The sequence below is a fragment of the Nanorana parkeri genome, unplaced genomic scaffold (assembly GCF_000935625.1).
Source record: "Nanorana parkeri isolate BGI_ZX_2015 unplaced genomic scaffold, ASM93562v1 scaffold448, whole genome shotgun sequence".
NCBI classification, from domain to species: Eukaryota; Metazoa; Chordata; class Amphibia; order Anura; family Dicroglossidae; genus Nanorana; species Nanorana parkeri.
In genome coordinates, this window is record NW_017306716.1 from 1,190,043 (window position 1) to 1,201,790 (window position 11,748).

General features: G+C 45.1%; 1 protein-coding gene across 1 annotated transcript in view; it reads right to left on the reverse strand.

Moving 5' to 3' along the window:
* SRSF10 (serine and arginine rich splicing factor 10) overlaps positions 1 to 7,721 on the reverse strand; it is a 13,777-nt gene extending 6,056 nt beyond the window's left edge. Inside the window, exons 1-2 of the mRNA XM_018560313.1 lie at positions 7,577 to 7,721; positions 3,324 to 3,428 (exon numbers count right to left, since the gene is read on the reverse strand). Coding sequence (XP_018415815.1) covers positions 3,324 to 3,428; positions 7,577 to 7,641 — 170 coding nt within the window. The 5' untranslated portion in view covers positions 7,642 to 7,721. The remainder of the gene's footprint in view (positions 1 to 3,323; positions 3,429 to 7,576) is intronic.
* Between the last annotated feature and the right edge of the window lie 4,027 nt (positions 7,722 to 11,748).

Sequence of the window (11,748 nt, forward strand, 5' to 3'; positions counted from 1 at the left end):
GCAACACAACATAGAGCTAATTTACACCTTGCAATTCATGCAGTTCTTTGCACAACACACCTGCTGGGTGTGTACACACTACAAAGGTGTTTAGATTCCACCCATAGATCATGCTGGGAGGGAACACACTACAGAGGTGTATACATGTTCGTGGTGTGTTTATAAGGTTAGTAAATCAACCCCCTGGACTCTGACTAGGCTATTCCAAGATATAGAAATGTTTCCCTTTAAACCACTCCAATGTAACTTTAGAAGTGTTTAGGGTCATTGTCCACCTAGAAGGTGAATCTTCATCCCTAGTCCCAAATTTGTGGCAGACTGAATAAGGTTTTCTTCAAGAATTGCTCTGTATTTAGTTCCATCCATTTTTCCTTTACTCCTGACCAGTTTTTTAAGTCCCTGCTGATGAAAAGCATCCCCACAGCATGTTGATGCCACCACCATGCTTCACTGTAGGGATGGTATTCTCAGGGTGATGGGAAAACTCATATGACCAGAGAACCCTCTTCTATGTGTTTAGGGAGTCTGACACATGTTGCCTGGTGAACTACAAATATGCATTCTTGTTTTTTTTCTGGTGCTCTGTGGAATGTTGAAAACTGTGTCTCTTTCCTGTTTGGAGAGTTCCTTGATCTTCATGTTGCTTGTTTAGTGGTGTTGCAGACAGGGGCCTTTCAGAACAGGTGTATTTATACTGACATGATGTGACGGATCATGTTTCACTTTGATTGCACATAGGTGAACATTTATCAACAAATTATGGGACTTCTCAAGTTAATTTGTTTGCCCATATCTTATTTAATGGTTTTGTAACAAAGGGGTGAATATTTATGCACACTAAAACTCTCTCAGTTTTTGCATCTTAATTATTGTTTGTAAAGATAGTAGCCACCCGCACTCACTTGTAATGTGCAAAAATGATAGCACTTTTATTACTATGTCACATACGTCAACAAGCCAATGTTTCGGGGCCGCGTAGGGTCCCTTCATCAGGGCGACATGTGATCAAACCTGATGAAGGGACCCTGCGCGTCCCCGAAAGAGCTTGTTTATATGATAAGGAACCACAAATAAATGAAAATTTTGCTATCGTAAAAGGATTTGTGTGTGCTGGCGACATTTCTACATTTTGCTGATATTTGCGGCCCCAACTGCAGTCACTGCAAGCACCCCCCCCCTATTACGAAGCACTTTCAGTGAATACAACAAGGAAAAGCATTTATTTTTGCATGCAGTATGTCACAGCCTTAAAAGGAGAACTATGGGGTCAGTGTTTTTCCCCATAGTTCTCCTTAGGGTAACGGGAGGACACAAACTAGCGTCCTCCCGTTACCCTAAGCTCAGTATACCGCGAGCTACAGCTAGAGCGGATCCCGACTTAGATGACGGCATCCGCCCAGCTGCGTGAGTGACAGCTGGCTCTGCCTATCTAGAGGCAGAGCCAGCTGTACCCGCCCCCTCCCCCGTCCGTTCCGCCAGTCAACGCTGGCAGATCGGAGCGGGGGAATCCAGCCCCTCCCCGTCATGGCAGAGAGCCGTGACAGGATCTAGAGGTGAGCGAACCTGGTATGTGTTCGCTCACCTTCCGATCTACTGAGCCGACCTGTGACAGTCTCACTGTCACAGGTCGGCTAGAACTATGAGGTGAGTGAAAAGCACTCACCTCATAGTTCTCCTTTATGCATACAAGCTTAACAAATTAGATCTGAATTATCCATTAGTGTTTTGCACTTTGTTCAGAAAACAATTCAGCATAACAGCCAGTCAAGGAAAATGGTATTTCAAAAGGAGAAGCAAGCTATGGCAGCCCCCATACCTCTTTAATTTACTACTTTGTTCATTTTAAAAGGAAAATACGAGCAGTCAAACAACATTTTCTGTCATGTAATGTGACCTTGATAAACCAAATTTTCAGTTAAGGTATTTGAGTGCTTTAATTTTTCATACATATAAGTAGCATATTTGAATTGAAGAGGCCTCAGTCAGGGCATAAACCCAGAGCTAGTACAAGACAACTTTCACTATCCGTATTCTGAAGCTAAACAGCTCCCTCTAGTGTGAAAATTATGAATCACAAACAGTAGCACAGTTCATAGCTAAACACGTATTCATACGATGCGATTATTCCATAGCATACATCACAAGGCCTGGATGTGACATCAGTCCCTTTTTTCTTAGAAATCACCATGTGTGACCTCAGTATGGCTTTTGGCGATTGCCACTCCTAATGGGTCCCATTGAAATCATAGCTTTTTCTTTTTTAAACACATTAAAAAAAAAAAAATCCCCTTTAAACACTATGAGGGTAAAAATGGATTTGGACTACAATGATACCCAAAGGGTTCTATTTAAATCCCACCACAAAAGAAAACAGATTGATATACTTAAAAATAAATGTAACATGACAATCCAAAAGCAGAATATCATACCATGCAAAAACACCATGCAAACTGAGGACGGTCACCTTTACAATCTAACCTACTCTGTACTCAGATTTGGAACATCTGCTACATGGACAGAAGTTACTCATGTACAGTTTATTTAACCATCAAGTTTCATCTAAATGAGAAGGAAAAGCCAAAATGTAAGAAAAATATAACAATCTTGATCCCCTTTAAAAACCCTACGGCTTACACCCATCCATCATCAAATTGCGTACTTACACAAGAGGACACATGAAGGTAGGATACATAGTCTCCTGTGATCTTGGTAACCATTCAACGACATCTTGACCTTTTATTTCCTAAGAGCTTGTCAGAAGGACTTGTCAGGAGGGGCTTCATGCTTTTATCTTTAACTTTGAAAAATAACTTCCCCACTTTTGTGAATTAAGCGAAGCTTTGACTCCTATTTGGCTTGTCCTTCCAGCTTTTCTTTTCCCAACTTCCCTTTTAATCTTCAAGCCTGATCATTAAGGTGTCTTTGCTTTGTCTACTTGTCTCTACTCTAAAGTTCTTTTCATGCTTTCTCTGTGGTTTCGCCTTTAATGTACAGCTTTACAATTCTGAGGTAACAACAGAATTAGGAAAAAAGATTTAAAGTAAAAGGAAATTATCTATCCAAAAATACAAGTAGAGACACAAAAGCTGACTGGATTTTTTTGCAATATTTACTATTAAACTAGCTATTTGATCTTTGTTAGTTCTACATTGCACAGAAGTTAGGAGAAAAACAAGCGTGCTGGTGAATTACTTTGCAATGTATAGTGAGCAACATAAAGTGATTATCAAAGCAAAGCAATTCGTGTTGTGTGCAGTTACCTCACACAATCTCTTTGTTAACGGCATTTTCCCTCATAACCCAGTTGAGGGAAGAAAGGATATTGAACATACGCAAATCCCCTAGGACGTCGATTGTAGTAATCAAGGGGGACATATACATCAACAATAGGCCCATATCGACCAAATTCTCTACGAAGATCTTCAGACCTGAAACACATTTTAGTTTAACTTAAATACATTGAAACAAACAACACTTTTCAGCAATCAGAAAAAACAACAACACAGATTTAAGAGGTAATTTCATAGTTCCTGAATCTCAAACTCCATTACTTAATTCAAATGTTTTGGGTGGGAAAAAGTACATGCAGCTTTGCTCTAATCTACCAGTTTCCTTATCACTGTTCTATTTCATACCATTTTACAGGTGTACACAATGAGCTTATAGAAATCAGTTACATTAGGAGAATTGTAGCCATAATGTGCCTATATGCACAGCATGTTAGCACAATATGTCAGTCTAACTGCCAAAGAGATCCCCTCCAGTGCTGCAATGTCAGGCTTTGCCTCCCATCTGTATCCTGGTTGTCTTCTGGGTTCTGAGTAATAGGCCATTTGACTGTCCAGGCCATGGCGACATAACTTGTGCACAGGAGTTACTTAATCACATCTACAATCCTGCCGAGCCACAAAGCTCAGTGTACAGAAACAAAAGTTGGCTCCCGGGCAGGTAGAATCTTCTATAAAGCCCCTTTAACATTATTCCATCAGGAGGGCATTCCGTGCACGATCAGAGTGGTAGGGATTGGATGTCATCGCTGTGACATCTGTGTCCATCCAGTTTTTTCATCCATCTTAAAATGAAGGAAAAAACTGAAATGACTGGACCCCCATATTGGTCTATGAGGAATTGGATGTAAATGGACTGCCCATCTAAAAAGGGGCCTTAGAGACTGGGAGTCTCCCTCATAAAAAAGCCAGTCTATCAGTATTTCCACTTTAATATTCTAAAGATAATGGTCTCTTTTAAAAGGGAAACTACACCTTCTCATCCTTTACAGCCAAGGACATTGCCATCTTAGCCTTCATTTAAATCTGCAGTTGCCATGGTGCTGCACATGTGATCAACTTTAACACTAGAGCTGCACTGAGTTCCTTAGCCAAGTAGCTGTCCTGCTGCGTTTCAGGCAGCTGCTTCACTGAACAGTGCTCAGCAAAACGGCGGAGGATACAGTATTGAACTCTGCCATTAGTGCAATTTCTACTGCTTTACAGGGAGCCATGGCATATTTGCTCCAACCACGCTGAACAGCATGGATGAAGGAAACCTACCCTGCCGGTGTTCTTTCATATTTTCCGACCTACAAAATCACTAATGCGCATTCACTCTGACAACACATTGGATTTTTTTTTCATTCGACATCAGTGCACACAAAAGGTCGCAATCTTTACGGCCCACACCGGGGACACTAAATGATCCGGTGGGTCACACATGGGGGTGTGACGAACTCAGGGAAAGCATCAACCAATGCAAAGATGGTGACCTTTATGACGCAACTAGAAATAATATAGCGCCAACAGTTTGCGCAGCGCTTTACAATATAAGAAAGACATTACAATAATATATACAGGGCTTGAAACATTTTATAGTGTCTCACCAGTCAGTCAAACATTTCACCAGTCAGCATGACCGGACTATCGGCCTTGCAATTCATGTTAAATTTTTTTGTGGACAGATAGAGCTTTCTTTTGGAGGTATATAATCACCTCGAGGGTTATTTTTTTTACTATATAAATGAAAAAAGTACCGTAAATGTAAAGGAAAAAAAAAAAGTTTCCCTACACTATGTTATAAAACATTTATTATTATCCATATTTTTGGTAAAACATAAAAAGTCGGGGTCACGTCGGGTAAATAGACACCAAACATGTCAAGCCTTAAAATTACGTGCGCCCGCAAAAAACGTCCATAGGCGACGCTTAAAACGCTTTTACTGCTCATCAGTTTAGTGTCATCGGTGATTGATGGCCCTAAAATTATTGCTCTCACTCCGACGTTTGCGGCGATATGCAACATGTGCGGCACAATCTGCGTTTTTGCACGTAGGCGCACATCTGCGTGTGTATGTGGTGGGCGGGGACTTGTTTTCTTTTTTGAAAAAATTTTTTTGCTTTGTTTTTTTTGTGATTCTTTAATTTTTATATTACTTTTTTTTTTGACAACTTTATTGCTATTATAAGATATATAAGAAGCCCCCTATATAATAGCTAATTTACATGACAGGTCCTCTTTATGGAGACATCAGGGGTCTCCAAGACCCCTGTCACCTAGGGACCCCCAGAGAAGCTGATGAAGCAGAGATCGGCTTCATCAGCTTCTGTAGCTGGAGAGTGACACTGAATGCAGGAAGTGATGTAACCTACATCACTTCCTGCATTCGGGGACTGAGAGGAGATCAAAGGGAGTTCGTATAAAATATATATTTAAAAATTTCCACTCGCCCCCTCGCAATTTGCGAGGGGGCGAGTGGAAATGAAGCCATTGAGTCAGACACTCAGTCATGGACCTAGTGCCTGATGACTTGCTCCTAAGCTTCTGCCCACAGCCGTGCATCTTCCCATATTATATGCATGACGGAAGCCATCTTTACTAAGGTCCGTTCTTGTATCCTAGCTCTTGTATACCCCCTACGTGACACACTCACCCACTGCTGTCACGGTGGCGCTGTAAAAGTGAAACTACAGCTCCCATAATCCTCGGTGCACAGGCAGGAAGTTATATAACTTCCTGCCACCGTTACAGCGCCACCGTGACAGCAGTGGGTGAGTGTGTCACGTAGGGGGTATTGGGTTAGGTTTTATTGCTACGGTTCAGTGTCTGTGTGTGGGTGGCCGGGCACTGCCTCTCTAGGGGACCCTGGTCTGTCATGTGCTGGAGCAGTGCTGAGAACAGGAAGCAGTGATGGTGAGAGATGCTGCTCGTCCACATTATCCACACTCTGTACCGATCTGGGCACTCGAGGGCCTCTGCTAGGGGAGGCAGAAAGGGGCTAGCTATATTAGGATGAAGGTGGAATGATAGAACACTAAATTCATGGACGTCACAATACAGGCGAAGCCCTGGGGTGAACTGGCAGACCACAGGAGGGGCTCCAACAGCTTACTGTGCCACAGGTCCCCTTCATGCAGCCTGAGCTGCAATAACTATGCACGGGACCGGAGTTAGTCCCAAATGTCAGGCCCCTGCCAGCAGGTAATTGAAGGGGACAGATGGGTTGGGGTGCCATGTGTGTGTTGTGGGTGAATGTGCATGCGTAATGTCCTGTGCGTTGAGCTGTGGCTGCATGTGTAATGTCCTGTGTTCTTTGTGCTGTGGCTGTATGCGCAATGTCCTGTGTTCTTTGTGCTGTGGCTGTATGCGCAATGTCCTGTGTTTGTGCTGTGGCTGTATGCGCAATGTCCTGTGCGTTGTGCTGTGCCTGTATGCGCAATGTCCTGTGCGTTGTGCTGTGCCTGTATGCGCAATGTCCTGTGCGTTGTGCTGTGCCTGTATGCGTAATGTCCTGTGCCTGTATGCGTAATGTCCTGTGCCCCGTGCATTGTGCTGGTGTGTGTGGTGCCCTGTTTGTGTTATGCAGAGCAACTAGTGGCGAGTAACTTTTCAGGCCTGGCTAGTGGCTCATGACCTGAAATTTTGAGCCATAGCACATGCGCAATTGCAGTGTGGAGACATGGCCGTGCACGTTATGTATGCAAAACCGACAGAACACCGTCTATTGTATTCAGTGGACGCAGCTCCAGTGACTGAATAGCCACACAGCAACTATATCTGCAGATAAATTCATCTCCATCCACAAAACTGGATTGAAAAATGAACTTTTCTTGAATGCAAGTGTGATGACAGGGCCACATAGGCTCCAAAAACCTGAGCCATGTATGGCCAGCTTCATTCATCTGAGTATTTGAAGATCGTTGGTCGATTTGCCCTTTCCTGTGAGCTACCTGCCAGCCTCCCCATGTAGTCAGCATAATTGGCACATTCTATGTGTAAATAACGAGAATTTAGAAACATGACAAGCAACCCATTGAATGTTCTCCACACACACCATGCGGTATTAAGCGGCAATCCGCACAAAGCGGTAAATACCGCATATTCCATGCGCGTGGTATCTCCCGAGCATTGGAATTATACAAAGGCCGCTGTAGCCCGCAATAGCTGCACCGCCTATAGCGTACGAAGTGTCTCGGGGTGTAAGGCTAACGGAATTGAAAACCAACAGTTCAGACTCCCGTACACTGCCACAAAAAGGGAGGGACAATGCTCGTTCTGAGGCGGCCCTGCCTCACCCACCACTCACCTGATATCGTCCGCTATGTTCCGGACAAAGAGCGACGTGTTGGGAGGGCGCAGGTAACGGGACATGGCGAATCAGACAGTGCACACGGCAAACCACGCCAAAATAGTCGACTTCACACACCAGCACAATGGCCGCGACCCCTTCGCTTCTCTCCGGCTCAACGCGTGTCTCGCGAGTTTTCCTGGTGAGTGGGCGGAGCAGGGCGATCAGCGTGTGTCGGGCGGGAATATTCCCGCGCTGAATGAGGGACTTTGTATGATAATGAGCTGAGCTCCGCTATGACTGTGTACAGGGAAGAGGATGATATGAGGAGTTGTACAGTTACAAACGCTTTCTCTTTCTGAGAATGCCCTTCGGCTTCTATGAAATCTCCTGTTGTTACCTTCAGCTTATGTTTCTCAGGTGCCCATTCTTTGGGCCAAGGGTAGCCCGAATCGCGGTTCACTCAGTTTATGTCCATACCACGGTCCACAATTTAGGCTGCATTCACACTAGCAGCTGCACTACAACACACAGCTGTTGGTGTGTTTCCCAGACACAGTGCTGATCCCCACTGGTGCATCACATTGTTTATTTTTTTGTTAGAAGTCATTTCTCCCCTGCTTTGCATACAAGTGGGTGTAGGGTTGCCACCTTTTCTTCAAGCCAAACCCGAACAATGGGTGCCTTACAAGCATCTAAAATCAGATGGCAGAGGTGAGGGGTTGGTTTTAATTTAATTTGAATGTTTACTCTTTTAGCCACATTTTACATTTTGTTTTCAGTTTACTTTTGCTACCTGAAAGAGGCTAGTAAACCCCAATGTAACAGCATTTGGAGGTAAAAGTTCTCTTTACTGAGAGAACAAGGGGTCTATTAGCCCCCTGATGTCTCTCTTGCCCTCCAATACAGCCGATTAACCCCTGCATGACAGGCCTTTTTTTAATTTTTTGCACCCATGTTATATTCCACATTTTAGGCCTGAAAATAACTTAAAACCCCCAAAAATTATATATTTTCTGACTGGCAAGACCCTATAGAATAAAATGGTGGTAGTTGCAAATTTTTATGTTGCGCAACATTAGCGCAACTCCTTATTAAACCCCAACATTTAGTGAAAAATTTAATTAAATGCTCCAAAATGCCCTTTTTTTAAATGAAATATAAATGATGAGGTTACAACGAGTAAAACGATACCCAACATGCCCAGGTTACAAATTGCGTGCGTCCGTGAAACCGCGAAAAACTTCGGTACCCCAAAAAGTCCATAGAAGACGCTTTAAAAGCCCCCATAGGTCATCAATTTAGAGATACTCCAAAATACTGACCCTAGAATTATTGCTCTCACTCCGGCATGCGCGGCGATACCCAACATGTGTATCGCGTTCGTCGTTTTCATACGTGGGCGCACCCGACGCGTGTTTACTAGGCGACGCGCGTGCTCACGGGGGCGGGGGACTTTTAACATTTTTTTGTGCTCACGGCGGCGGCCCCTTCTACAGGACACAGAAGCGATCTGGCGACAGGTAAGTCACCAGACGCTTTAAAAGCCCCCATAGGTCATCAATTTAGAGATACTCCAAAATACTGACCCTAGAATTATTGCTCTCACTCCGGCATGCGCGGCGATACCCAACATGTGTATCGCGTTCGTCGTTTTCATACGTGGGCGCACCCGACGCGTGTTTACTAGGCGACGCGCGTGCTCACGGGGGCGGGGGACTTTTAACATTTTTTTGTGCTCACGGCGGCGGCCCCTTCTACAGGACACAGAAGCGATCTGGCGACAGGTAAGTCACCAGAATCGCTTCTGTTGTAAAGCCGACAGTCGGCTTTACAAGTTTAAACAGACTCCCGGCGGCAAAACAGTCCGATGCTGGCGACGTACACTGTACGTCGTCAGTCACGAAGGGGTTAAGCACAGGAATGTACATGGCAGGGAGGGGCGGCGCAACAGCAGGCTAGTACAAGTGATTTGGGTGGCTGTACAGCTGCACAGATCACTTGTAATTGTAGCAGGTAGCCCTGCCTGACTTCATTGGTTGTTAGGATGCCAGCGGTCCAAGTAACCAATGATTGAAGCAGAGGGGGCCTGCGCTGGCTTATGGCTGGCATTGGAGACAGGCTTCAGAGACTGGTGTATCCGCTGTCAGCCAGCCATAAGCCAGTGCAGGTCAGCAATTGCGATCCAGACTTGAGATGTTCAGATACCAAGTACAGTACTTGGTACGAGTACAAGTACAGATACTTTTCCAGCTACAAGACTAGACTAGAGAAAAACTCAAAAGTTAGGAGGCAGCTGTCATTTTTAAGGAGCATACTGAGCTGCTGGGATTTGTACATCCCTGTTTTAATGTATGATTTTATTTTTTTAGAAATATATATAAGTGATGCACCGATACCATTTACTGATACTTGTCCAAGTATTCACAGATACAAGTACTGGCACATTTTTGTTTATTGTCATGTGACAGTTTGGAGAATGGACTCCATACTGTCCCCATTGAGCATGCACCCACATACTTTTTTACTATAATTTAAAGGGCTTGAAAAAGAACTTGTCCTCTCGTCACGCCAGTGCCAGACAAGTGACAGCGCGCGCCGGTTTAAATAGTAATCAGCGCATGCTGTGCAAGGGTTAATACATTTTGTAGTGTGGAGTACTATGGAGGCAGGAGGGTACACAGGAGTTTTTCAGTATATCACTCCCCTTCTTATCCATCACTTATGTACTGTATCATACAGTGATGGAGAAGAAGGGGAGTGATATACTGGCAGTGTCACACACAGCACGGTACCTGCTGGATCACTGTCGGGCTGTGTCGGATCCCGTCCCGATTACCGCCATTGAGCCACCTCACACCACATGTGTCTGGACCTTGGGACCCCCTTCAGTCTCCTCATGGCCACACCTCCCTTGCCACGCTGCGCCAGGCTGACTGCTGGGTAATGCAGTCCTTTGGCCGGCAGCGGCTCTCCTGCTCCTCAGTTCGCCGCGGGCGGTGTGATAGAGCTGCGGCCGCTGTCGCGGCTGTGTGTGGCCGTGCCGACCTCCCCCAACAGCCATCCCAGAAGCTCCCGGCTGCTGCTAATACACGCCTATAATATGCCTAGGTGTGAACCCAGCCTAAAATTTTGTTTGTTTTTTTTTAATTCTTTTTCATATGTGACTTTAAATTTTTTTTTTTTTTGTGCAACTTTCATTTTTTTTCACTTAACTTTATTATTATTACATAGGGGGCTAAGAAACCCCCCTATGTGGTAGCAAAGATATGTGACAGGTCCTCTTTATGGAGACATTAGGGGTCTCCAAGACACCTAATGTCACCTAGGGACCCCGTGAAGAAGCTGATGAAGCAGAGATCTGCTTCATCAGCTTCTCTCCAGCGTCTGAAGCTCCCGGAGGGATATCATGTACCGATCTCGCTCTGATCCCCTGTCACAGAGCCACCATGCTGGTCCCGAGCTTGCACCAGGCACAGCGGAGCCCGATACCAGGAGGAAGGGGGGGGGGGCGCGGGAGGTGGGCGCTCTGTTTGGCACCCCATACAAGCGATCTGCAGGCTCTATAGCTGGTGGATCGCTTGTATGTAAACAGGCATCGCTGCCTGTTTTAAATTATGGTTGTTTCCTGCTCGCGCGCACGAGTGGGCGGGGCTAACAGGACGTCTTTTGACGGCCTGTTACATCCAGGAAGCTCCTGGATGGCCATTTTTGAACAACGACCAACCGGGAGGCGGTTAAAAACCTCCTTGGATTCCCTAGGGAACCTAGTGCATGTAGCACCTCACATGGCCCCATTCAGATCCATGGTCCTATTGTGTCTATTGTGTATTAAAAGCTCATTTTTATTTTGTTTCTGCTGTATGTAGCTCCACCCCAGACTGAATCCCAATATATGGGTGCTTCTATGTGGAAGCTACAACACAGCGCTAGGCACCATCCCATATAGCGAATATTTATACTTTGTGTCCATTGGGATGTCTGTCGAATCAAAGCCCTGCCAGCGCTGCTAATTCTTTACTATTGTCAGTGTGGGGGAATGTTTACTACCACTAAAGGATCAGTCAGCCTGGGCTGTGTGCTCTATCTGCTCCTTGTAAACATCCGCTACACCAACAGATCAATTACACAGCCTCGCCAGCGCTGACTGATCTTTCCCATAACGTCTTCCAGGACAGCATCACGAGATG